The sequence below is a fragment of the Schistocerca cancellata genome, chromosome 2 (assembly GCF_023864275.1).
Source record: "Schistocerca cancellata isolate TAMUIC-IGC-003103 chromosome 2, iqSchCanc2.1, whole genome shotgun sequence".
Taxonomy (NCBI): Eukaryota; Metazoa; Arthropoda; class Insecta; order Orthoptera; family Acrididae; genus Schistocerca; species Schistocerca cancellata.
Window position 1 is genome coordinate 425508581 of NC_064627.1, and position 25377 is coordinate 425533957.

At 36.2% G+C, this 25377-nt stretch overlaps 1 protein-coding gene across 1 annotated transcript in view; it reads right to left on the reverse strand.

Annotated features, from left to right (window-relative positions):
- Positions 1-1020: 1020 nt before the first annotated feature.
- Positions 1021-25377, reverse strand: part of LOC126161889 (succinate dehydrogenase [ubiquinone] flavoprotein subunit, mitochondrial) — a 94896-nt gene continuing 70539 nt past the window's right edge. Inside the window, exons 9-13 of the mRNA XM_049918029.1 lie at positions 21519-21702; positions 14923-15114; positions 10466-10609; positions 10176-10289; positions 1021-2134 (exon numbers count right to left, since the gene is read on the reverse strand). Coding sequence (XP_049773986.1) covers positions 2048-2134; positions 10176-10289; positions 10466-10609; positions 14923-15114; positions 21519-21702 — 721 coding nt within the window. The 3' untranslated portion in view covers positions 1021-2047. The remainder of the gene's footprint in view (positions 2135-10175; positions 10290-10465; positions 10610-14922; positions 15115-21518; positions 21703-25377) is intronic.

Below are 25377 nucleotides of genomic sequence, written 5' to 3' on the forward strand. Positions count from 1 at the left end.
GTTTTTGGAGCATAGCTCCACAAAAGTATAACTAATAAATTCAACAATTACAAATACTACAATTCATAGCGCATAACCAGAATCGAACGCTGGCAGAGTGGAGATAGCTTTCCAATTTATTCAGTGCAATTATCCTGTATCACTACAAGGGAATTTGAGCTATTGATCAAAAACCTATGATCCAGGTATGTGTCAACTGAAAAAATACATTACCATATACTGCCGTCACATAACCTGCATGAAACTGAAAGCAACTGGAAACTAATGTGGACATCTTAGGAATTGTGTAAAAATTGGATTTTAATCTGCATCATGTTCCACGTTCACTCCTCAGAGACGGACTTTTTCGTAAGGTGGGGAGGAATAACACTGTTCTTATGGGAGTTTCAATGACACTGGCTGAAATATTTGTTAAAAGCGAGATTTACTTAAAAGTGGCTTTGTTAATTCTAAGTTCTAATGAAGTTCCTTATTTGAGTGTCTGCATTCCTTAATAAGCTCCTCTGAAACATTGCTTTCCTTATCCCAGTGCCCTCATGCTAACCCCCTTTCCTTATCAACATGCTGACCATGTCACAACAGTACCATCCAGCGGTACAGAAAGGTCAATCAACAGGCAAAAATTGTACATGGCCTGATGTACCAAAGAGTTCAGTAGTAGAGATGCTAATACATATTACACTAGTAATGTTTTTATATACTGCTTAAAAATGAACATGAACAGTCAAAACAGCAAGAAACTACTTCTTATGAGGTTACCAGTTTCGGGCCATTTTCGACCATCTTCAGACCTATCACCATGATGGTAGGCAGTGGTGGTGAATGGAGCAGACACTACAATTCCATGAACGCTGACTGCAAAAAAGAGATCTCCACCAAGAGAATATGTTCTCAAAAATTACTTTTTCTGATCGACATTTGATCTGAGTAGGTACAACTGCTTATGAATTTGGCCTTTGTCAAAATCCCCCCCACAGAATACAGCAGCAGCAACTCTGCTGATAAATAAAATAACTTCAGTCTAGACAAATAAAGATTTAATAGTAGCATTTAATTTCAACTATACATTCCTTTTACATGTTTTGGATGAATAAAGAATACTGTCACAATGTGCAAAGAAAAATCACTGTTATTCAAACAATGCTGCAGAAAATATGCTGTTTGTAGCACTGCAAGAACGCAGCAGACAGCTATGGAAAAAAAATGTTAAAACAATATTAAGTAGTAATGTGGTACTGAAAAATCCATGAAGTTCTTAAGGAGTGACAAAATTTTAAGATCATCATATTACAGCAAAAAGCTTATTAAAACTGAGAATCTGTCCACTGAGTGCAATTGTCTTGCCTAAATACTAACATGAAAAATATATGCCATTAATATTCAGGTACATTGCAGATACCAGGACATGAAAAATGAATCTTAGTCACATTTGAAGCTAACACACATTCAGGAAAGCACAGGTAATTTGTTAAAAAAGCATTTTTTTCTCTCCAAAAGGAACACTAAGTAAGACAATAAATTCAGAAACTTTCACAAAATGCATGTTAACATTCAAACAAATACTGTCTTACATGCTTTTCAGCACTCCTTTTCAAAACTCTAAAATAGTTACAAATGAGGTTCTTTGTGTGTAAAACCAATGTATAACAACAAATACTTTTACAAAATTTGAATATATAAGTACTTCTACAGACAATCTCAAGATCAGACTGCATTTCCTTGATAAATAAATAAATAAATAACAGCTGTAGGTATATTTGTGTGAGCACCATAAATTTTCTTGGAAAATGCTTGTACTATCACATTACAGAGGACAATTAAGTAAGTACTGCTTTCAAATGCTGGTTCTGAGCTGCACTGATATAACCATCAAGGTCATTCATTATCTGTTTAAAAGATACCTAAAAAAATATCTGATGTAAAATCAAAATCGGACTCCAATGTAATACTGTACGTAGGTACACTCTTCTATAGTACCCTATACAAAGGCTAAGCGTGCAGGCATTCTGCATAACACACAGAATTGTGTAGGTTCAAGTAGCTCACTTCAGTATGAACGAATTGCAGGTGGAACAGTAGCACATTCTCGTTCATCCAGTGTCTTGTCAATCACTGGCCTATACTTGATCTCAACCTGGAACAAAAAATTTGACATGTTATACATGCTACTACTAAATCTGTCAACACCACCATGTTTGTCATCAATTCACTTTTCCTAAAGAAATCAAATCGAAGTAGACTGGCTATGAACAGATGGGACAAGAGATGAAACTGACTATTTTATCAAACAGTAAATTGACAGGGTTTGACTCTCAAAGCACATCAGTACTTCAAACAATGGAAAATCCCAATTAGAACAGGTTGTGGTATCACAGTACTCAGAGACAAGTTGCCATGTTTGCTTGCATGGCACAGCGAGTGTGTGTGTGTGTGTGTGTGTGTGTGTGTGTGTGTGTGTGTGGGGGGGGGGGGGGGGGGTACCCAACAGTCTACTTTTAAATGTACCTGATTGGAACTCAATGCTTCCTCTGTGTTGTGAATAACATTAGTATTTCAAGCAGTCATAGCTTCAGAGTAAAAACAGATACAGAGCTGGAAGAAACCACTCTGACAAAAAACTGAAAATGTGGATTATGAACATTTGTTTAATCATGGGGAGACATACAAAACTAAGCACGAAGAAGACAAAAGAAAAAATGTCAGCTGAAACAAGGCAGCTACTACATGGAATGTGAGAGATTTAGCAAAAACAACATAAACCTAACAGAGTGCACAGAATTAAACATAAAACAATTCTGAAATATTTTTGAGGATGTGAGAAAATGTAATAAAAATTGTTAAGAGAAACAACTGGAAGTAATGAGTATGAAGAAATACGTTAGGAAGAGAACATATTACTTTGTTAAGATGTCAATGTAAGTAATGCGCAGGCATTTGAAAGTTTCTTTAAAGTACTCTTAGAAATGAATCATAATCACACAGACATTGGAAAAGATCTGGGTTAGGTACATAACGCCATTCGAACATGAAAAAGGGAAAAGTGCCTGCAGATAATGCTGTAGCAACTGAAATGGTTAATGCCTTAATTTGCTAGAGAACAATGCACAATTCACAAGTCATGAACTAATTTATAGGATGGAGGAATGTGTATGACTTACAACTTCAATTTTATACAATGCTTGATGATGATAAGGATGCAGCTGTAACTAAACCATGTAGCAGAACATGAATGGTGGCTAGTAACAGGTCTGTCAAGGGAAATTAATGGAGACAACGAAGCTGAAAAAAAAACTTTGTAAATATACAAACCAATTTATAGCTTTATTTGACGAGTTAGCTTGATAGTTTGCATCTTCTAACGTAAGCTTACTCTTTCACAATGAGTCAGTTTTAATGTGCTCATATTGTAAGGTGATTATTATTATTATTATTATTATTATTATTTATTATTATTATTTCTATTTTTCTCAGACCTTAGGTCTGGTTAAAAATGGAAAGTGACGCGGACCTTGATCAAGCGCGACTTCCTTTTAACTGTACGTATATGTTATATTGCATTTAGGAACTTTCGGGTCATTGAACATGAATCAATAATTACAGATTTTTGTAGTTGTATATATATGTTTGGATGTAGCTGTATTGCATTGATGTACTGGTGAATATTGTGAGGTATGACTCCTGTAGTTGATAGTATAATTGGTATAATGTCGACTTTATCCTGATGCCACATGTCCTTGACTTCCTCAGCCAGTTGGATGTATTTTTCAATTTTTTCTCCTGTTTTATTCTGTATATTTGTTGTGTTGGGTATGGATATTTCAATTAGTTGTGTTAATTTCTTCTTTTTATTGGTGAGTATGATGTCAGGTTTGTTATGTGGTGTTGTTTTATCTGTTATAATCGTTCTGTTCCAGTATAATTTGTATTCATCATTCTCCAGTACATTTTGTGGTGTGTACTTGTATGTGGGAATGTGTTGTTTTATTAGTTTATGTTTTATGGCAAGTAGTTGATGTATTATTTTTGCTACATTGTCATGTCTTCTGGGGTATTCTGTATTTGCTAGTATTGTACATCCGCTTGTGATGTGATCTACTGTTTCTATTTGTTGTTTGCAAAGTCTGCATTTATCTGTTGTGGTATTGGGATCTTTAATAATATGCTTGCTGTAATATCTGGTGTTTATTGTTTGATCCTGTATTGCAATCATGAATCCTTCCGTCTCACTGTATATATTGCCTTTTCTTAGCCATATGTTGGATGCGCCTTGATCTATGTGTGGCTGTGTTAGATGATACGGGTGCTTGCCATGTAGTGTTTTCTTTTTCCAATTTAATATCTTTGTATTTGTTGAGGTTATGTGATCTAAAGTGTTGTAGAAGTGGTTATGAAATTGCAATGGTGTAGCTGATGTATTTATATGAGTGATTGCTTTGTGTATTTTGCTAGTTTCTGCTCGTTCTAGAAAGAATTTTCTTAAATTTTCTACCTGTCCATAATGTAGGTTTTTTATATCTATAAATCCCCTTCCACCTTCCTTTCTGCTTAATGTGAATCTTTCTGTTGCTGAATGTATGTGATGTATTCTATATTTGTGGCATTGTGATCGTGTAAGTGTATTGAGTGCTTCTAGGTCTGTGTCACTCCATTTCACTACTCCAAATGAGTAGGTCAATACTGGTATAGCATAAGTATTTATAGCTTTTGTCTTGTTTCTTGCTGTCAATTCTGTTTTCAGTATTTTTGTTAGTCTTTGTCTATATTTTTCTTTTAGTTATTATTATTATTATTATTATTATTATTATTAATGTGACTGAGCCCAAATATTCCCTTTCATTGAGTTAAATTTTTGCTTAGAAATTTTAGATTTAGAGAACACTTTGGTGTGAGTTTCAAATAAATCAGCACAGACAGTTCTTCAGAAAGTGGGCATAGATTCAAACCAGGAGCACCAACTTGAGGGATGGGGAGTGGGCAATATACCCCCCCCCCAATTTTTAGTAGTAGAGCATCCCCCCCCCCCCTCCCAATTATTAGTAAACCTGATAAACTTGTATGTACATTATTGCACAAGAGCATACAATAATTAGGTATGAGGAAAGGTGCAAGAGCAATTCCAATTTGATGAACTATTGAGAGTTCATCTCTTATACAGCTCTAACCCCTCTGCACCTGAAGAGCTATCTTGACAGGGTTTCTCCTGGGTCTGTATTAATCGCACAATTTTGCTTGGTTCCTGTAAGGAGGCATGCTTGGAGCAGGAGCTTATGATTTGCTCATAATGTACTATTTGCTTAGACAAGCCCACCTCCACCTCCTCCTCCTCCTCCTCCTCCTCCCCCCCCCCCCCCCCCCCAGGACAGTCTGCTTACATCTTATAAAAGTAACAAACATGTAATAGATCACATAAGTGACAGAAAAGTTGATAAGTTGCTAGAAGGACCACAGATACCAGTAAAGCCTCTTCACTCATTTTTGTAAATAATATTCATAATCACCAGGCACAACACCACACACAAATCAACACCACACACACAATCATAACTTATTGTTATGGTGCGCAATTCCCTTTACTTAGCTAATACTAGCAGTTACCATAAACATTCTGGGGCAGCCCAAAGTTGGCCTACTTTCATAAGCGAAAGAGCAGCCAAATAAAAGTGTGTGATTAGTGTCTGTCAACTTCTTATGGTATGAAGCGTGCGCACTAATATGACACACAGTGGATAGTGTCAGTGATCAGTTATACTGTGACTGTGACTAGGTTGAATTATTGATCAGCCTTTTGTCCCTTATAGGTCAGCTTAAAATGGACAAGTTTATAATTAGAAAAGTGCTAATGCCCCAAATGTTGGTGATGGTGAACCTACAGTTAGTGTCAGTTCTGCTGTGTGTGAAAAAGACAAAGGGGGCGAAAGTGTGGTGGTAACAGAAAACACTGTTCCACAGGTGGAAGTCAGGGGAACATCAAACATCACAGTTATCAGCCCTCTTGGAGCCAGCAATTTGCATGGACTGATTACAATAAGGTAAAAGATGTTATTTACAACACTGGCAAACAATATTTGAAGATCGTCATTTTCAGTTCTCACAAAATGGAAACTGGTTTTTTGAGCTGGAAGAAAGAGGTAGAAAAGCTGAAAGTGCATTAAACAACAGGCTGCCACAGAGAAGCTGTACTGAAATTCAAATCCTTAAAAATCAAATGTCAATGTATTTAGCCAGATTTCAAAAACCGACAAATAAAACAAAACCTAGCTTGTGTACTTTTTCTCTGTTACTGAGTGTTGCAATACGAGGGCAAATTGATAAAACAGTAACTAAACAATTTATTACGGCTTTGATGTGAAGTTAACCAGCAACTTTCAATGTGGCTACAGCACAGAACTTATAAATGGACATGCCATGATTTTAAGTCATAAACTTCTTAGAAAATTATTGAATGATATCAGACGAGCAGAGTATTCTGCGATCATGGCAGACAAAACAACAGACGTGGACATCAAAAAGCAATTTAATGTCTGTATATAATTTTTTGATGCTGTGTTAAGAGCTAGAAGAATGTTTTATAGGGCTATACTCTACACTAAGTACCACAACTAAGGCTCTGATATTATTAGCAATATTTTAAGGCAATCTGATTTGCTGTCCTACGAGGTGGGCCATAAGGTACATGACAATGTCTTCAGTTTTGTCTGACTATACAGAGCTTCAAAATATTCTTTAAAAAAAAAAAAACCTGACACAGGGGTCAAAGCAAATGGCTTTTTAATTAATAAGCACACTTTTTATTTCTTTTTCTTGTTATCTGTTTTGGTAAAACTGTTTGGTCATACTGATAGGGTAAAAATATGAATAGCACTACAGAGGAAGTGCCTGAATGTCGAGAAGGCCCACAACTTGACGTCCACCCTTGTAACATCACTTAAATTTATCAGAAACAATTCTGAATACTTCAGCCCATTATTCCTCTTCAGTCACAGACCTACTTTATTCCAACAAGATATCTGACATCATTACGCTTCTGCACTGAAAGACTGATAGTTTCTGTTCTTTTGGACATGGCTTGTGCTCACATTGTGTACGGAAGTGTGGATGTACTTACGCCACCAATATGTATTTGGATCAGATTGCTAGGAACTGTGTTCCAGAATATGACGACTTAACACTGCAGAGAGGGATTTTGGTGTCCCACAACACTTGAAAGTGACGTATATCAAAATTGCAATTGCAATAAGTATTTTCAACAGGTATATGTAGAATGACTACACTCAATAATTATATAAAGGCTGTGGACCAAGCCTTCATCAAAAATTTAGTATATCTGCCATCACACTTGTTTAAATAATGCATGTCCCCAAAAAAATGTGAGTACTTAACTCAGCGAATGAAGGAACTCAATTCTTCACCTGAAATTTCTACAAGAGCTGTCCTGAAGTAATCACCTTAAAACAATAAAGGCATCATGTGCTTTTCAGTGGACTGTTGAATGTCCAATCCTCTGTAGAAAAATTATTTAAAAATGAGTCCATGGGCAAAAGCACACAGTAAAGATTATAATTAATTGAAGACAGAAAATGGTTGTGAACAAATTAAACCATGATTTGTCACTAAAATCACAGCTGCATGGATCACGAAATGAAAGAATCACTGGAACAGACCTAAATCAGAGATAAAACATGATGAAGGAAGCAGATTAGGATCAAATCAACTACGAGGTTGTCAAGTGAAACAACATGAACACTTTGAGAATTGGGAAGCTAGGGTGTCTATCAACTGTTCGATACTGTGCCTTTGCACAGTTTTTTGGAATTTTGTGTGAGGGCAGGTTCTACTGCCTAAAATTAAATCAGTTTATTGAACTTTAAAGGGAGATCTTTTGTCTATGACAAAGAAACTAGACAGTTTTTAGGCCGAAATGAAAATTGTTGCTTTATCTACACTGGAAAAAAAAAAACCTTTTCATCTTTTGTTTCCACATGGACATAGGATTAGAAATTGTTGGTACTAAAACGTAAATGTACAAAAAAGTAGTTTCTTATTGAAAATTATTTAATTGTCTTAGCATAAAGTTTTTGGGGAATATGGGAAACGAAGTCTCACATTATACAGTATTTTTAACCATAGTACCCTAAATGTTTTCCTTCCACTTTCCCAGATCTTGCCAAGTTTCGTTCCGCACAAACTTTGTATTGCATCTAAGACCATTTGGATATTATCGGCTTCCTCTAAATGAGATAGTAGTAAATTAGTGGTTTCTATAGTTCACATTGTATGCATTCTTTTGCGGTTTGTCATCAAAAGAAATATGTTCCTAGCATCTTTCCATTTCACAATAAGCAAATGGCCTCATTTGCAAAATGAAAGTTGTTTTTAGCAAGATGTATGTGAACGCTGAAAAACAAGTAACACACAATGTTGTCTGTATTTCTTTTCTGGCAAAATGAAAAACAGGTGCTGCCCCCTCTTTTTTTGTGGCAGTTCAAGCATTATAATAGTACCTTTACACAGACGACATACGTAAGACAAACACTGTAATACATTCACAAAGCAGCGAAATGGCTGACTCAGGTCTACATTGCTAATTTTTGGACATAGCTGGAATCAATAGGACGACTTAGGAGCTATGCTGCTCATCTTCAAAGCGTTAATAATCACTGTCAAGTTTACAATGATACACTGGTCATCTGATGTTTAAAATATGCACGAGTTCCTTGGTATAACTTGACAACAGATAGTTTCGTATCAGGAGAGACGAAGATCTGACAGACTTTCCTATTCACTACTACTGAACTTTTTCCACAAAGTTAACTGAAACACTTTATAATTAAGAATTCAGAATCTCTTGTGAAATATTCATCCTGATACAAAATCCTCTAAAACATATGCTTTAAAATGTATACTTTGTATCATATTCTAATGCTGCAACATGAATTTTACTAACAATCACAATGATGATTCTGAGTATTATGCCCAAAGTTTTTGTTTTACCACTTCTGCCAGATTTGCATAACTTTTTTTCTGTTTAAATAATTATTCAGGAAAAACAATTCACTCCAAACTTTTGTTGCTTGCTACAGAATTTCCTGTATATGTATATGTGATGATAATCCCTGGTGAAAAATACATAGCATAAGTGTTGAATATTACAATGTGTAAGTATGTCATTTAATAGGGGGGGGGGGGGGGGGGGGGGGAAGGGAACTTTTACATCTTGTGGAGCCCCTAGACGACTGGTAACCTCATGCAAGATGTAGACATTAAGATAGACCATCTTGACATTAATAATTTAACTATGCTATTAAAAATCACAAACACAGTACACAAACAATCTGATTTTCAAGTGAGGTCACAAGTAAACAGATGGCATGTAAATTCAACAGATGAGTGGAAACATATTAAACATCCTTGACCCTGTCATCTAAGATGAATACGCTTTTAATATACAGTATGTGACTGACAGCTCATCACAAGTGCAACATTATCAACATTTTGACACTATCTCTTGGCCTCACAATTAAAATTAGTTTTCAGTCTCATGTAGCAATGAAACACCGACAAATCAGAGTGAAGGAAAGTATTAAGCGGTAAATTCATGGGAAAAAAACACCACATGGAATGTGAAAAATAATTATTCCACTGATTCCACACAGAACATGTTGCGGAGATCTTTTGAAGCACTTACAGTTCTCATATTAACACACCAGTATTCTAGGTGGCAAATATTGAAAGTTAATTTCAGATGCGTGTGTGATATACAAGACCATTGTACCAAAGGTAAAAAATTTCAGTTGGTTTCTTCATCCCTGCATATGAAAAAACTGTTGTTCTTTCTGCTGAACCTTTTAAAATTACTTTTCTCACCAATATGAAAGAAGAATGCTGTAATATCATATCAAGCATTATACTATTCAATGCCACTGATGTGAAGTTGCACAGACAGGAATCTGCTATCGTCATCTCTACGCTGAAACATTTTCAAATTGGTTTGCATTTCTCTGTCCTACACTCACACTCTTTTCTTATGTGCAATACTTCTCAATAAATGCAAGCAGTGTGACAACAGCTGTTTGTTATAAAACAAAAACTGGAAACTTACAAGATATGAGCTGTTTTATACTAAAATAAGTAGCTGTTAACATGTTAAGCCAAATAGATCATTTATAGAACCTAACCTTTCCACTGTGTTCATCAATTGTTGTCAGTGTATGCTTCCTCCAGTGCTGTTCCATTGGCTTCGGTGTCTGGCCCTCTAGAGGCTTGGAATAATCATATTCATCCACACGTACCTGTGGAGAGAGCATGTAAGTTTTATGATATATGCAAACTATATCCTTATTGTGCGCAAATTAATGCTGGGAGACAGGTATGGATTATTAGCATTACAACTACATGAATCACATGTAAAATTATTAAACTCAATCAATCACATCACTTAACCGATTTAACTTTGGATGAGACTAACCTTAAAATCTTCCCTAGCATGGGCTCCCCTTGATTCCTTACGGTTTTCTGCACCCACAATTGTCTGCACAGCGTTGATCATGAGGTTTTGCAGTTCCAATGTCTCCACCAGGTCTGTGTTCCATATCAAGCTTCTATCAAGCAACTAGATTGGTAGAAAGGAACCTTACAATGTATTTTTTTTTTTATTTAAAGTGTTAAAGCATCAGTAATGAAATCTGTAGTCATATACAAGTCTTAGTCAAAGTGGACTACCAAAGTTGGAAATGGGAAGTTCCCTTGAAATTGATACTGATAACTCTGCAGTAAGTTATTGAAAAACTTACACAGCATTTTAGAATGTTATGTTGGCAATACTCAATACTCTTTTTTTTTATTATGTTTTCTATACTTAGTATGTTTTTCATATAACAGTACAGGAAGCAGTTTTTGCACCAGGCATGACCAAAACAGGAAAACATATTTATCACTGTTTCAATGTAAGAGCAGAATTATATGTAGATGCAAGAATCCATTCTTTTACTCTACCTTTCAAATTTTTGTAATTTAGAATGTTGGTATATTTAACACCACGTATGTCTGAAGTGTCATATCAGGAAACAATAAACAACTCATCTTTATCATTTTTAATGTTATATATATATATATGAGTGTCTTTGCTTGGACTCCAGTGAAGTGTAGAAAAAAAGCAAAACCAAATGGATATACAGATTTTAACCAAGAACCAAACATGATTATATTTCTAAATCAAATGCCCAGTGATATGAACTTGAGGCACATAATAATTGGTATGAAGCAATAAAGAGAGAAAATACTTCTAGTTCACACACACACACACACACACACACACACACACACACACACACACAGCTGGACAATTTTTCCAGTCACTGCAATGTGAATTTCCTTAAATAAAAAACTTGACACAAAAGCCATTCTTACAAATCAGAAAGCCCTACCATATTGTATTTCCTTATAAAACCAAATCTCCAACAGTCAGTCTGGTTACCAATTTCACAACATTTTTGAAAAGTCACACTTGACTGACTTTTCAGCAAGACTTTTCTTGCACTCTACCACTTTATGACTTGCTCTGGTCAATAATCAACTTATTGAAAAGAAAATGGCACACATTAAGGAAAAAGTTATAGACCAATTGAAAAGTGTTTGTGTACTGAGCAATGAAGACAACTATTCGGTGGAAAAAAATTACAGTAGAGTAAAAGTGGCCTGGAGAGCTATTGGTAGACTAGGTAAGGTTTTCTCAACTAAACCTGTGATGTGTCTGAAAAAGATAAGCTTACAATTAGTGTATATTACCAGTTTTCACTTATGGCACTAACACACGGATTTTTAACGTAAAATTCATTAGAAAAAAATTCACACTGCTCAGTAAATAACAGAGAGAAACATGATGAGAATAACTAGAAGGGACAGCAAAGCAAAAAAATTGATCGGGTAACAGACAACACTGAAGGACAGACATGTGACTAATGAAAATTGAATAGGGATGTGCTGGGATATGGTAAATAAATCAATATTCTTTGCTGGCCTCCAAGCAATAAGTAAATACCTAACACAAGAAAGATAGGATACATTAGAAAAAAAATTTAGGAGCAGCATTGATGGGTATGGCTGAATGCTGTAATGTGTGAAGCAGCCTGGAGGAGAGAATCAGTAGTGAATATATCAAATGGTTGATGATGATGCATAAGCGTACTGACAAGCAGACTGTCAGTGTTCTACTTGGATGTTTTTGTTGTGGTCTTCAGTCGAAAAACTGGTTTGATGCAGCTCTCCAAGCTAGTCAATCCTGTGCAAGCCTCTTTAACCTCTGAGTAACCATTGCAACATAGATCTATTTGAACCTGCTTACTGTATTCACACCTGGGCTTTTCTCTACGACTTTCCTGCCCCCCCCCCCCCCCAAAAAAAAAATCACCAGACTGAATATTCCTTGATACCTCCAATCAACCAATCCCTTCTTTTAGTCGATTTGTGCCATGAATTTCTTTTTTCCCTAATCCAAGTCAATACCTCCTCATTAGTTATTCAATCCACCCATCTGATCTTTGGCATTCTTCTGTAGCACCACATCTGTTTAACTGAAAATTCTGGGAAGGACACGTAAAAACCAGAGTCCTAAACAGCCAGGTGAAAGGTTTTTTGAGCTAACAATTTAAGCATACAAGTGGAACTGGTCCATAAAAGGTACCCAGGTGTTTTTTTTATTGTTTCTAGGCTTGATGCAAACAATATTGTATCTTTGCAGCTTATTTCTGCCAAGAACAGTAAACCACCAATTCTTTAAAGCTTAAATGTCTGATCATAAAAGTTTTTGTACAATCAAATTTCCAAAACTAAAACTTTTAATGATAATATCAACTGACTAGACCAAAAACGTTTACATTCTTATCACAAATGTAATGTAGAATCAAATACACCAGTTCTTAATTGCAAAAACCACAAAATTTAATTTTGTCAATTACAGCATCATCTCCCATAAAAAAAAATTAAATAAATAAAATAAAAGTGGCTTCAGATAGCACTAGGTATTTTCTGGTGTAGAATATGAATCTGCAAAGGATATATATATATATATATATATATATATATATATATATATATATATATATATATATATACACACCTGTGTGTGTGTGTGTGTGTGTGTGTGTGTGTGTGTGTGTGTGTGTGTGTGGGTGGGGGTGGGGGGGGGGTTCCATTCCAAAATATGGTGGGTAAATGCACCACTGAAATTGCATCTCTATGATAGTACGGTCTTGCAAATATGTGAGGTAACATTGCTGGCCACATGAAATGCAGCTACGTGTTTGGAAACATTGCTGCTGCCAGCAATATGTTTCTGGGCTGGAAACGTATTGCTGGCAACATCAATGTTTCCAGAAGTGTTTACATGGGCTGCACTGGTCCCGAAAATAGATGAAAGTGAGTGTGGCTTTGCTGCTTTTGTATCTCACAAGTGAAAAAGTTAGCAAGAAAATGAGAAACCAAGTTGTGCGGAAACGTTCTCTCTTAAGCAAGTGAACTGCTTCTGAAACTTTGGTTTGTGAACTAATGCTATATGTTTATCTTTTCCAGAGTGTCCCTACTGTGTCAAATAACGATTTGGACTGTATTTTAAAATTATCTGGCCTCAGATTGGTAAGAACAATACTAACAGAAAAGACTGCACACCAGTTTCAACCAGAATGGTGATTGCTCCTCAATTTTTGGATGTTGGTGTTTCATACAGAACTTTGATGAAAATATGATGGTAGATGAGAAAATGTCCTTTTCGGAGTGAGATCTCTATTTTTTACATTCCAAGGCTCTGCTTATAGATGTATCACCATTATGAAGTTCATGGTTCTCTTGTTTGTCCACTTTCATATTCCCACAGCCTGAGTGCCTGTATGTATGAGTGTCAACTTTCATACTGAAGCAAACTATTGTTTCACCACTCACATGTGACGTGACACCACAGACCTTCAGTGAGAGAAAGAGGATGCAAGGGGGTGAGTGAGAGGGAAGCAGAAGCAAACATGGCCAGCCATATGAAATATTCTCTCATTCCTGATGGAAAACACCAATTATCTGTAACCGCATACTCCATCAGCAACACTGTCAGGCCATTGAGAAATATCAGCGTTTATTGAAGCCATATTGCATTGATATTGATGGCAATACTATCACAGCCACACATTGCTGTAAAATGGCCAATGTAAATGTACCTCTAGGTAAAAGCCAATGTGTAGATGATACGGATATCAGAGTGAGGCAAATTTTGAAAAAGGGAAATGTTTGTCATTTGTTAGTAATATAATGATTTCTGAATGACAAATGGCAACTATCACATTGCTTTTGGTGTGAAATTTTTTAGACGGTCAAAAGGAATAATTTGCTCCATGAACATCATTGCCTCTTTGTCACAAGGTGCACAATAATGCAGAAAAAAATCTCCTTGTTTAAGTGTTGTTGAAGCACTTTCAAGTCAGTGTCATCATGACAGCAAACATTGATTTAATACATATAATGACAGCTACACATGTCGGCAAACACTGATTTCTTGCAAATAAAGGCAGGCAAATTTGAGTCTGTTGACTTTTTTAACACATTCAAACATAAGTTATATAACTTGGTTCAAGAAATTATAAGACTGAATAATAACAAAAGTAGTAGGAGAGAAAGAGGGAGATGGTTGACCATGGGACAGAATTTTAATTAATACATTCCACTGAGGCCAATTAAGAAGAAACTGCAACTGCAACATTAATCTTGCGCCATTTCATTCTTGTTTTGTCTGCAGCCCTTATAATGTTAGCATATGATCTATAAATATAGTCAATAACAGATGAATGCGTGACTGCATGTAAAAGAAACCAGTTTAACAACTCCCTTATCACAAACAGATTCTGAAAACACAAAATATTAAGCTACTCTAGGATTGACACAAACCTTAAGATCATCCATCTGCTTATACAACTCTGCCATCTTCTGGCAGCCTTCTTGTAATGTCTCAGCAGTACGGAAGACAGCAGCATGTGTCTGCATAGTCTTCTGCATCTGTAACCTGAGGGTTGCTGTCCTAGTTCCACCATCCATGTGGCGCAAACGATCAAGATTTGCAACAGATGCCTCACCAGCATCCTGAAAGAGAGCATTTCAGTTAGTTACTATGAAATACTCATTTAAAAATCTTGCTTACATTTAAGAGTTCCTGTAGACAGTGGAAGGCATATGTGCCAAACTATACACACCCTCATTTGTAGTACATACAATAAGAAAATCAGTTAAACTGAACTTAAGTCTATTTAGCCCCAGCACTTGATTGAAAATTTACTTCAGCTGAAATTCTCCAATATGAAAAGCTAATGAACCGTTGTACTCATCAAATATGAAACTCCTCAACTGTCTGTCAGAAGCAGTTTAAATGAATGAACTTTAATCTTTTGCAATAGTAAAATTTTTCTTTCCCTAGTGGACAGGAGGTGTCAGGTTAGAGTGTGTTTCAAGACACTGATTGTGGTCACAAAGTGCTAAAACAAATACATCACCACTTGCTAGAAGTCATCGAATTTTGTTTTAGCACCAAGTCATCAATATAAATGCTCTGATACAAGCTGCAAAGAACAGAATGTAGAGAGCCAACTATGGAAAACCCAATGTAGGCAACCATCAAAAGTGGCTCTGGACTAAGTCGGACAGAGTAAATGTACAAATTTCTGGGGACATTCTTCCCACAGTGACAATGATGATGATATTTACATTCCGGTTTCCATAAATAATTCTGGATAATTGTTATAGTCACAGACAACAAATTTCTGGGATGAGGGTATACCAGAATTGATAGATGTAGCAACACTGAAAGTAATCATAAGAAGAAGAGTGACGAAAGGTACATGCTACAAACTTTAAATTATGAGACAGAATTGCTACTTAACATTCGTAAGACTTAGTACTGCCAATAGGCACATATAAAAAGGAGGTACATTGTGGATGGTTAAAAAGTAATGGCAGGTCACTCGCCCCAGGTTGAGAGAGGCCCACCTGTGGTGAGGACGAGGGCACACAAAGATCAAAGGACAGCTACTGCAGTCGTGACAAGAGGAGTTCTCTCTCAAGTCCTTCTAAATTATTGTTATTTAGCCCTCATATACACCAGCATAGCTTACTGAGTAGAACTGCAACATACTACTGAAAATGTGACAATATTTCTGCTTCCAGACTTTTACAAATGAATTTCTTCACATACATCTTAAGTACTACAGCTATTTGATTCAACCTCCAGTCGTGTCCGAATTTCATTCAGTGTGTGTCGTTATTTGTGTGCTCAAGGTAATGGTAAGTATAAAAGTGTGCAAAATACTATTAAGGCCAGCTATTGTGTGTTGTTGTCTCTCAAATGTTGCTGTAATGTCAGAGTGTTCTGTCTGTCTTTGTGTTAGTATAAACAGCACACTGAAAGTTTCTGGAAGGGTCTCCACTGTTGCGCTTCACAAGGTCACTGTCAGTTGCAAGTATTAATCGGGAACATTTCCAAACAATTACAACTTCAAAGAGGGTCAAGTGTGGATGAGTGCTCTGAGTAAATGATTTTACAGCACATTCAGGATATTTTTGTGATTAGACTGTCAATCATATCTTATATCCAATACGACAATATTTACTTCAGTCAATTTTACTGTCAAAGGACACCACACCTAGTGAAAAAAGGCTCACCATTTTGAATTGCGTCAACATATGCTTCAGATGATTAATTTCAGCACTGATATGCCATGCCATATCATAAATGAAAATGAAATGTGGATGGAGAAAATTGACTCCAAGATAAAGCTGCTGTTTAGCATCTGTATCTTACCCAACAGTGCTAGTTCAATAAAAGTGAAAGCACACAGTACAGGGAAATTAATTCTGTGCACTTTCTTTGGTATATGCTGCCATTGAAGACAATGAATTTTTACAATTTTACTGTAATGAATTGTTATGACTGTGTTTTACAATTTTTCTGTAATGGATCGTTATGACTGTGTTTTACAATTTTTCTGTAATGGATCGTTATGACTGTGTTTTACATTAATGGCTAAGCAGTTACAGTGACCTGTCACTGTGTTATCAAATGTACTTTATTGCTCTCACTTGTAAAAGACATGAAAACAATGTTTGGTATGTATTATCTACATATTATGGTAGCCACACTTACAAAAAAGAATAATAAAATTCAAGTATTGAGACTTGTGTTTAAATCCCCACCATCTTGCCCTCAGAATTTCGGTGGCTTCCATAAGTCACTTCATCAAAATATCAGAATGATTCCTGAATGATGATTGTGACCAATTACATCTTCCTTCATATCTAACTGAGATGAGAACAACTCAAGAAACGTTTTTGCATATGGCTGTACCACCACCAGTGATTTTACATAAGTAGTAAAGCAATTACAGACAGATTTGCTGAATTACATCCTCCCTTTCACACAGAAAGTAAACATATCAATGTTCTTTCTTATACCTATCACACCAAGGAATTGCACCCAGGGTAAGCTTATTCTCTTCCTGTATACAAAATGAACCAACATCAGACATTACTTTGAGTTATCAGAGGTGGATATGTTTGCTACAATGCATCACTGAGCAATGTTAGCACAGAGGTAATTCTTGACCTTTCCGCCACGTGGTTTGAGGTGCTTGAAGGATATACTTAGAGGAGATTTGGAGGTAATAGCTATTTTCTGGTATCCCTCTCATTCAGTGCATTCAGCATCTATTATAAACGGCAGTTACAACCGATCAGTATGTGATAGTTATGTTACAGGCCTTGCCAATGATGTCACTATGACGTGGTTAGCACAGCAGTGCCCCTCTCACCGACTGAGGCTTGCGATGCATTTCGCCTCATGTTTGTCCTGAGATATCTCTCAGGTTTCTTCATAATCTGTGTTACATGTCCAATATATCCTTTAATCAAGTGAGACGTCAGCACAGCAATCTGTCAGCTCTCAACCCGCCAAAAGTTGTTGCCATCAACATGATGATGAAGATTCACTCTATTAGTGGTGGAGCTCTACGTCCCTGTCACTACCAGACACCAGACATCTGTGCGCAATGTCCTAAACCAGATCAATATTTCTATAAGTCATTGTCACTCTTTTCACTGACCATGCACTGAACAGGTGTTGCTCCCTTTACACAGACCATTCTGACCTACACCACCACAGTGTATTCTGCCACCATTTTCCTCATACAGGGACATCACATCTTGTGCACCCCGTTTATGCTGCCCATGAACTTAAGTTACTTTCTTGGTTTGAAGGTGTGAGTGGGTTTCAATGGGCATCTTTAGATCCAGAGTATTGTTTAGATAATTGTAATTTTATGTTTGTTCAACGATAATTACAGTTTAAAATCACCATGACAAGATATTTTTACAATATTGTAAAATGAACTTCCTTGAACTCATAGCCTGTTATACAAGTATTTAACAATGAAGGGCTAACTGATTTCCATGACACTCAGTTCAAGATTGAATGGATTAAATCGTCACATTATTATGGCACAGCAGGTCTCCTCACTGATGCCACCACTATCTTTTTATTTTTCATTAATTCTTTTGTTTATACATTTTCTAATCATCATTCTGTAAACCATGTACTGACTCGTTACATAGCCAAGTAGCTGTGAACTGCATGGTTCTGCAAAACTTGATACATACACAAGCAAAATTAATAATTTCTGTAAATGAAGATATAATAACAGCATCAGGAGCGTAATGAGCTCTTCAAACAGTGGGAGCTTAACACCATATGTCTGGCAGGCTCCCCCGGATTTTAAGTCAGCAAGATGAATGGGCAATGTAATGTAAAAGATTCAACCAAAATTTCCAGAAGTGTTGAGTAACTGACAGCCACTTAATCATTTTCACAAGTATGTTACCAATTGCAAAAAATGTTTTCTTGAAGACAGTAAATCATTAGACTAAAGGACAAAGGTTTCTCAAAGTTTGGAGCAATGGGTCTATGTTGATGTTTCAAACCATATGAGGAAAAAATTCCTACAGGCACTGAGTAGCTGATTTGCAAGTCAACCAGAGTGTGGTATATTGTACACAGATACCATGATTAGAAGAATTAATACACAAATGTAGATCGATGGCTTACAGGCAGTAACACAAGAAGCCACTTACAACACATGATCAAATGACTAGTTCAAATTAAAAACCCCTATCAATATAACCTAATGCTGTATTTGCCTCAGAAGATTTTAAAATTAAGAAAAGAATTCTGCAGAAAATGCTTTAACTCAAACAAAAGATGACTGGTAATTTCTATATTAAAAGAACAGCAATCACATAAATGTGCGAAGATCAATGGTAGTCAATATATCAGGGCATGCATTCTATCCAGAAACCATATGATGTACACATGTTTTATCACATTATATGTCCAAAGCTACAGAATTAAGGTTCAAGTAAATAGCAAAGCGGCAGTAATCCACATCTATTTAAAGACTTACACCACATTATACCACTTGTGTCTAAGGCCACAATGCACATCCCCGATGTCTTATGGCATACTTTACCTCCACTTTAAAGGAATGTCCAGTATATAAGTGGAACAAATATTATAGAATGTATTCAGAATAATAGCATTCAAAGTTTTTAGGTTGTCTATGTGCAATGGAAGAAGTGTGCTACCAGAAACTATTCTACACAACAAAATTTGGACATTCTACATCAAAATTATTCTGAATTGTTTGTTTACCATATTGTGTGCACTGTACATAACATCAAGGGTCAATAGGCTATTTTGATGGACATGTTAGATAAATCAAATGGACACTCCCACATCTACGCAGGTTTCCAAAAGTATGATCAATGCACAGTATAAAATGGATACAAACCCCATACCTTTAACTAAGGAATTAGTTCCAAACTTATCAGGAGGACAACATTATTTGAAAAGAAGAATTGTCAGAGGTATATTAATGGCTGCCATGGAAGAGGAAGGAGTGAAAGTGGTACTTAGTTATTAAGACGTCTTTCAGTCTGTATCAGTGTCTCAAACATCTAGCTCTGAAAATATTTTAAATCTATCTCAAACTGATTACAAGACATATTCAACCATGCATGAACTAACTGCATTACGCTAGTCATGAGGTCTTCGAAACAACCACACAAACTTCTTGCCATTTGATCTGAAGCTTTATGAGCAAACCTCTTATAACAGATGTTTACCACCCTGTAACTCATTGTAGATTTATAAGTACATAATTACATTAGATGGGTAGATCACATAACCAATGAGGAGGTATTGAATAGAATTGGGGAGAAGAGAAATTTGTGGCACAACTTGTCCAGAAGAAGGGATCGGCTGGTAGGACATATCCTGAGGCATCAAGTGATCACCAGTTTAGTATTGGAGGACAGCGTGGAGGGTAAAAATCATAGAGGGAGACCAAGAGATGAATACACTAAACAGATTCAGAAGGATGTAGGTTGCAGTAGGTATTGGGAGATGAAGAGGCTTGCACAGGATAAAGTAGCATGGAGAGCTAGATCAAACCAGTCTCTGGGCTGAAGACCACAACAACAACAACAACAACAACATCAACAAGAACAACAACAACAAATACATAATAAATTGAGCAGTATTATTGATTACTATTCCCAAGGAGTACATACTGGCATCTATTTCAGAGTTATGTTGGCTTGATCATTTTTTCATTCACTCAAAGGATTAACCATTGCAGCCTGGCCCAAGGCATGTCACAACAAATGGAACAGCAGCTTCAGAGAGGAGCACTAGTACTTAGCAACTATCATTATCAACTCATATATTGACCAATATTGCATCACTATAGCGTTGCACACATTCAACATTCCTGTTACCCCTGAATCTGGAGGGAGACTTTGACAAGAATAAGGACTCAGTGTTTGAAGTGGACACAATAAGCATATACACACTCCAAGGGTTCCCAGCAGATGCAGCCAGAATCACTCATAAAACATATTCTGAAGCAGCTCTGCAAGCAGATTACACAATCTGGACAAGATCTATATATGACAGTAACACCACCACCAATATATACGTTTTTCAACCTAAACATCAGCTAATATTAAACAGAAGTGGCATTATTCATTCGCTGTTGCATATTCTGAACAAAGTAACTGACTGACTGCTGCCCACAGACATTGTGTAACATCTTAGACTACTGAACCTTTTCAAGAAAAGTAATTTTTTGAACTGCTGCAGTGAGGAGCGGCACTGGTTGATGTTATTTTACTTATGCTTGACACCTTATATACCTCTTAATATGACCATATAAAACGCTGAAAATGCTTAGACAGTAGCATATGCTTACTTCTGTGTCCAGGAGTAAACATCCTGAGGCTATACTAACCATATAAAGGAACTCGACAAGCTTATTAAATCTTTAACATCCACCAGAAATGCATGCAACTGACCATATTGCAGCTATTTATAGTTTTGATCAAAATAAGAAATCATAACATTGGCCTCACAATAATTTTTGTTCCTATCTGTGTTCATGAATTACCTGTTTCAGTTCTGGAAGTTTTTCCCCTGGCTTGTCCTCTGCAGCAATGGTCTTCGCACAAGCACGGCCAAACACGACCAAATCCAAAAGTGAATTTGCACCTAATCGGTTGGCACCATGAACTGAAGAGCAGGAAGCTTCTCCACAGGAGTACAGTCCAGGTATAATCTTGTCTCCATCACCCCTTCAGATGGAAATAGAAGTCATTAAAATGCACTTGTGGTATTTCACAGCTAGATAAATATTAACATTTCACATATTTACTGTCCAAAAGAATTTAATCTTATATAAAAACAATTTCAAGCCATCTGACATCAAATTTATTCCAGCCTTGTACCAAGCATCTTTTCTTTGGGGTAAGTCATTTTACATTCATATTACACATTCATTTGTAAAAATGGCTCCATGCTGATCATATACAAGGTCACTTACGTACAGATTACAAAAAGAGAAATTCTTCAACAGAATAGAAAGAGTTGTCGAGAAGAATTTTTTCAGTTTGTATTCAAAATTTTACTTTGCTGACTGTCATACATTTGATATCATTGGCTACGTCATCCAAAATTTTGGTTGCAGCATTGCTGCACCTCTTTTTGTGCTCAAGACAACCTTACTGTGGAGTAATCAAAGTATTTTTTTCTTCTGGTATTGTAATTAGGTACAGCATTGTTCCTTTTGAACTGCACTGTACTGTACTATTTACAACAAACTTATTGGGGGAATAAATATACTGTGAAGCAGTGTTCAAAATACCTAATGCCTTAAGCAGATCTCTACAAGAGATTGTGGGGGAAGAGTACAACTTTCTGAATTCTCTTTGTCAGATATGACATTATCCACTGGTTGATTATACCATCAATTCCATAAAACCTCAGTGTATCTAATGGAATATTGTGATAAACACAATCAAATGCACTGGATGTCACAAAAGTCCAACAGGTGCTATTTTGTTATGTAATGCTTTTAACATTTGGTGAATGAAGATGTAAATGGAATTTTCAGTACACAAACTCTTCTGAAATTTGAACTGTGATTCACTGATATTACTGTTGCTCAGTGGGGATATTGTTCTAGAGCACATCACGTTCTCAAAAATTTTGGAAAATGAAGTCAACAGCAGAATGGGTCTGTAGTTATTGAAGTCTCCCCTACCACTTCCCCTATAGTGATTTTTAACCATGGTTTATTTCAGTACATCTGTTAAAATGATGTATTACATATTTCAGAAAATTATGACAGCACTTATTGGATGGCAACAAGTCTTTAGTACTGTGTTGGAAATGCCATCAAATCAAGATGAGCTTTGAGAGAATCTCTTATTTCCTTAATTTCAAAATAAGATGGTGAAATGTTCAAAAGACAGTTTTGTACAAGTGTTTTTTCAATGCCCTTCTTTGCTTTTTTTCTCGAACAGCTGGTTCCTATATTCTCTACCACATTGAAGAAATGATTATTAACATTTCTGCTTCACTGATCACTTATAGCTTTTCCATTTAATTCAGTAGTGATGTTATCCTATTCTGTGGCCTGTTGTACTGTTTCTCATTTTACTACATTCCAGACAGATGTAGGTCTCTCATAGTAATTTTGATTTCTAACATGCTGTACATATTCCTCTATTTTCTAATTAATTTTCTGACAAGGGGAGAGTGCGCAATGGGGCTCATCGATTTTGCCCAAAATGGTATGTGCCCCTCCCAGGTTCTCTCACCTGAGTGGGCCATAGGAAAAGAGAAAATGCTCCATTAAGATTTTTGAGTACAGCACGAGGGATTTTTTGAGCAACAAGGATCAAGTACATGAGGTAGCAAACATCAATTTGCTGGCTCCGTTTCAATTCCTGTCGCCACCATAATTTTTTTCTCAATTCCTCGCAATGTCATAGCCCGTTGCTGTGAAGTTCTCATTATCACTTAATCACAACAGCCTTGTGCGTTTTGAAATCTTTCCAATATTTCAGAGTTGATGAACGCAATTTGGAGTGTATGTGGCTATTTAGTTGATCAATGAGTGGTACACAATATAATTCCTGAGGTTGCCTATCTTGTGAATTAATTATGATTCGGACCTTCTAATCAGTTCCGAATAACTGCGCTTCAATCGTTCTTAGTGGACTTCTTTTCCTTTGCAGTGCCTTTAGTGTTAAAGGCTGATAGGGAGCTGCAATCCTTCTCAAATCTATGTACTGACCAAGAAAATTCCTTCTTTTAATGCCAATATATTAAAGCTTCTTTAAACATTGACAGATAACTCCCATCAAATATGTATAGCACAATCTATTACAATTGCCTGATTGATTACAGATGTACTTCCTTATTAGATAGTACAATGTGAATACCTTTGAAAGATCAAACATCAGAGAATGAATGTCAGAATGACAGTTTAAAAAACTTCTTTCATTTTGCTTCTATGTCGTCACTATTGCTACTGTGATTTCCATTTTTCCATGACTGCAACATCCCCCAACATCTAAGCAGCAGCATCCCACAGCACGTGGAGATGTTAAGCTATTTATCCAATTGTACCTACATACCTCATATTAGTTGCACTTAACAACAGACCATTTCTCCCTGAATATGCTGTCTGACAATTATTATTAAAAGAAATTAATAAATATTACAATCATCTTTCATTGTTTAGAAAGGCTAAGAGTGTAACCCATCAGTATCCCTAAAATGATGCGTTACACCTCAAACTTTGTTATTTCCTTCCTCCAAATTTCAAGATTTTTTTTTTCCTCTTGAAACTGGGAATCATGATTTTAATGCTGGAACTTCCATTTTGGATAAGCAGCATCACAATCAATGACTTTCTTCTTATCAGTCAAGGACACCACAGAAAAAGATGAATATTTGTTAGTATCATAATCATCACTGTTCACATCTGTACTTGAAGAATTAATCTATTACGAATAAAAAATGACTGCATACAATAAAAGCGTGCATGAGCTAAAGGAGAGAAAGACAAAGCATAATGTTTGCAGTGGTGAAATTAAAAAAAAAAAAAAATCTTTAAAAGTTATGTTTCAATGTTTTCACTTATCACTTCACTGGAAGAAATTTTTTGTTCATTTTCCAATAAAATAATAAGTTTCTATGGAAAAACACCACAGGCATGTGGTGAGATGCTGTTCACAACTATAGCTCACATTACAAACTACCAGGAAGTGGGGACAGTAAAGAGCGACTATATGGGTTTTGAAACATCTACCAGTGTCATGTGCTCTGAACACGACAGAACAAAGAGAAGGGGTGGGGGTGGGAGAAGAGAGGAAAAGAGAAAGAGAGAGAGAGAGAGAGAGAGAGAGAGAGAGAGAGAGATTATCATCATAACAGAATGTTGTGATTGACGGACAGTTGAAATCACAAACTGTTAGAAATGTATAAATTAAATTTAAGTAACCATAACTAATTGAATATATTAATTTTATGTATACAAATTGATCTGATAAATACATTTAAATTTTATAATTAATAGCTTAATGTTGTGCTGAAAAAATTACAGTAGCAGTTGGAATAAATCCAGATCCGGAGAATTTACAGTCATCGTGCTAGAGAATTGCACTATGCCACTTTATCATCACGGCCGAAAAATGCCTCTGTGTTTCCTCTTTTCCATGCCCATGCAGAAGGGAGATTTTAGGCACTTGAAAGGGGTACCTACCTGACAGTTTGAACCAAACTGGTGAGACCCATCTTGTGCACTCTCCTTGTTAGTAATTTTTAGTAGCTCTTGTGGTGTGCAACTGCAGGATCTTACTTGTTCTTGTCAACAGGTATATTTCCAGAATGAAATTTTCACTTTGCAGCAGTGTGTACACTGATATGAAACTTCCTGGCAGATTAAAACTGTGTGCTGG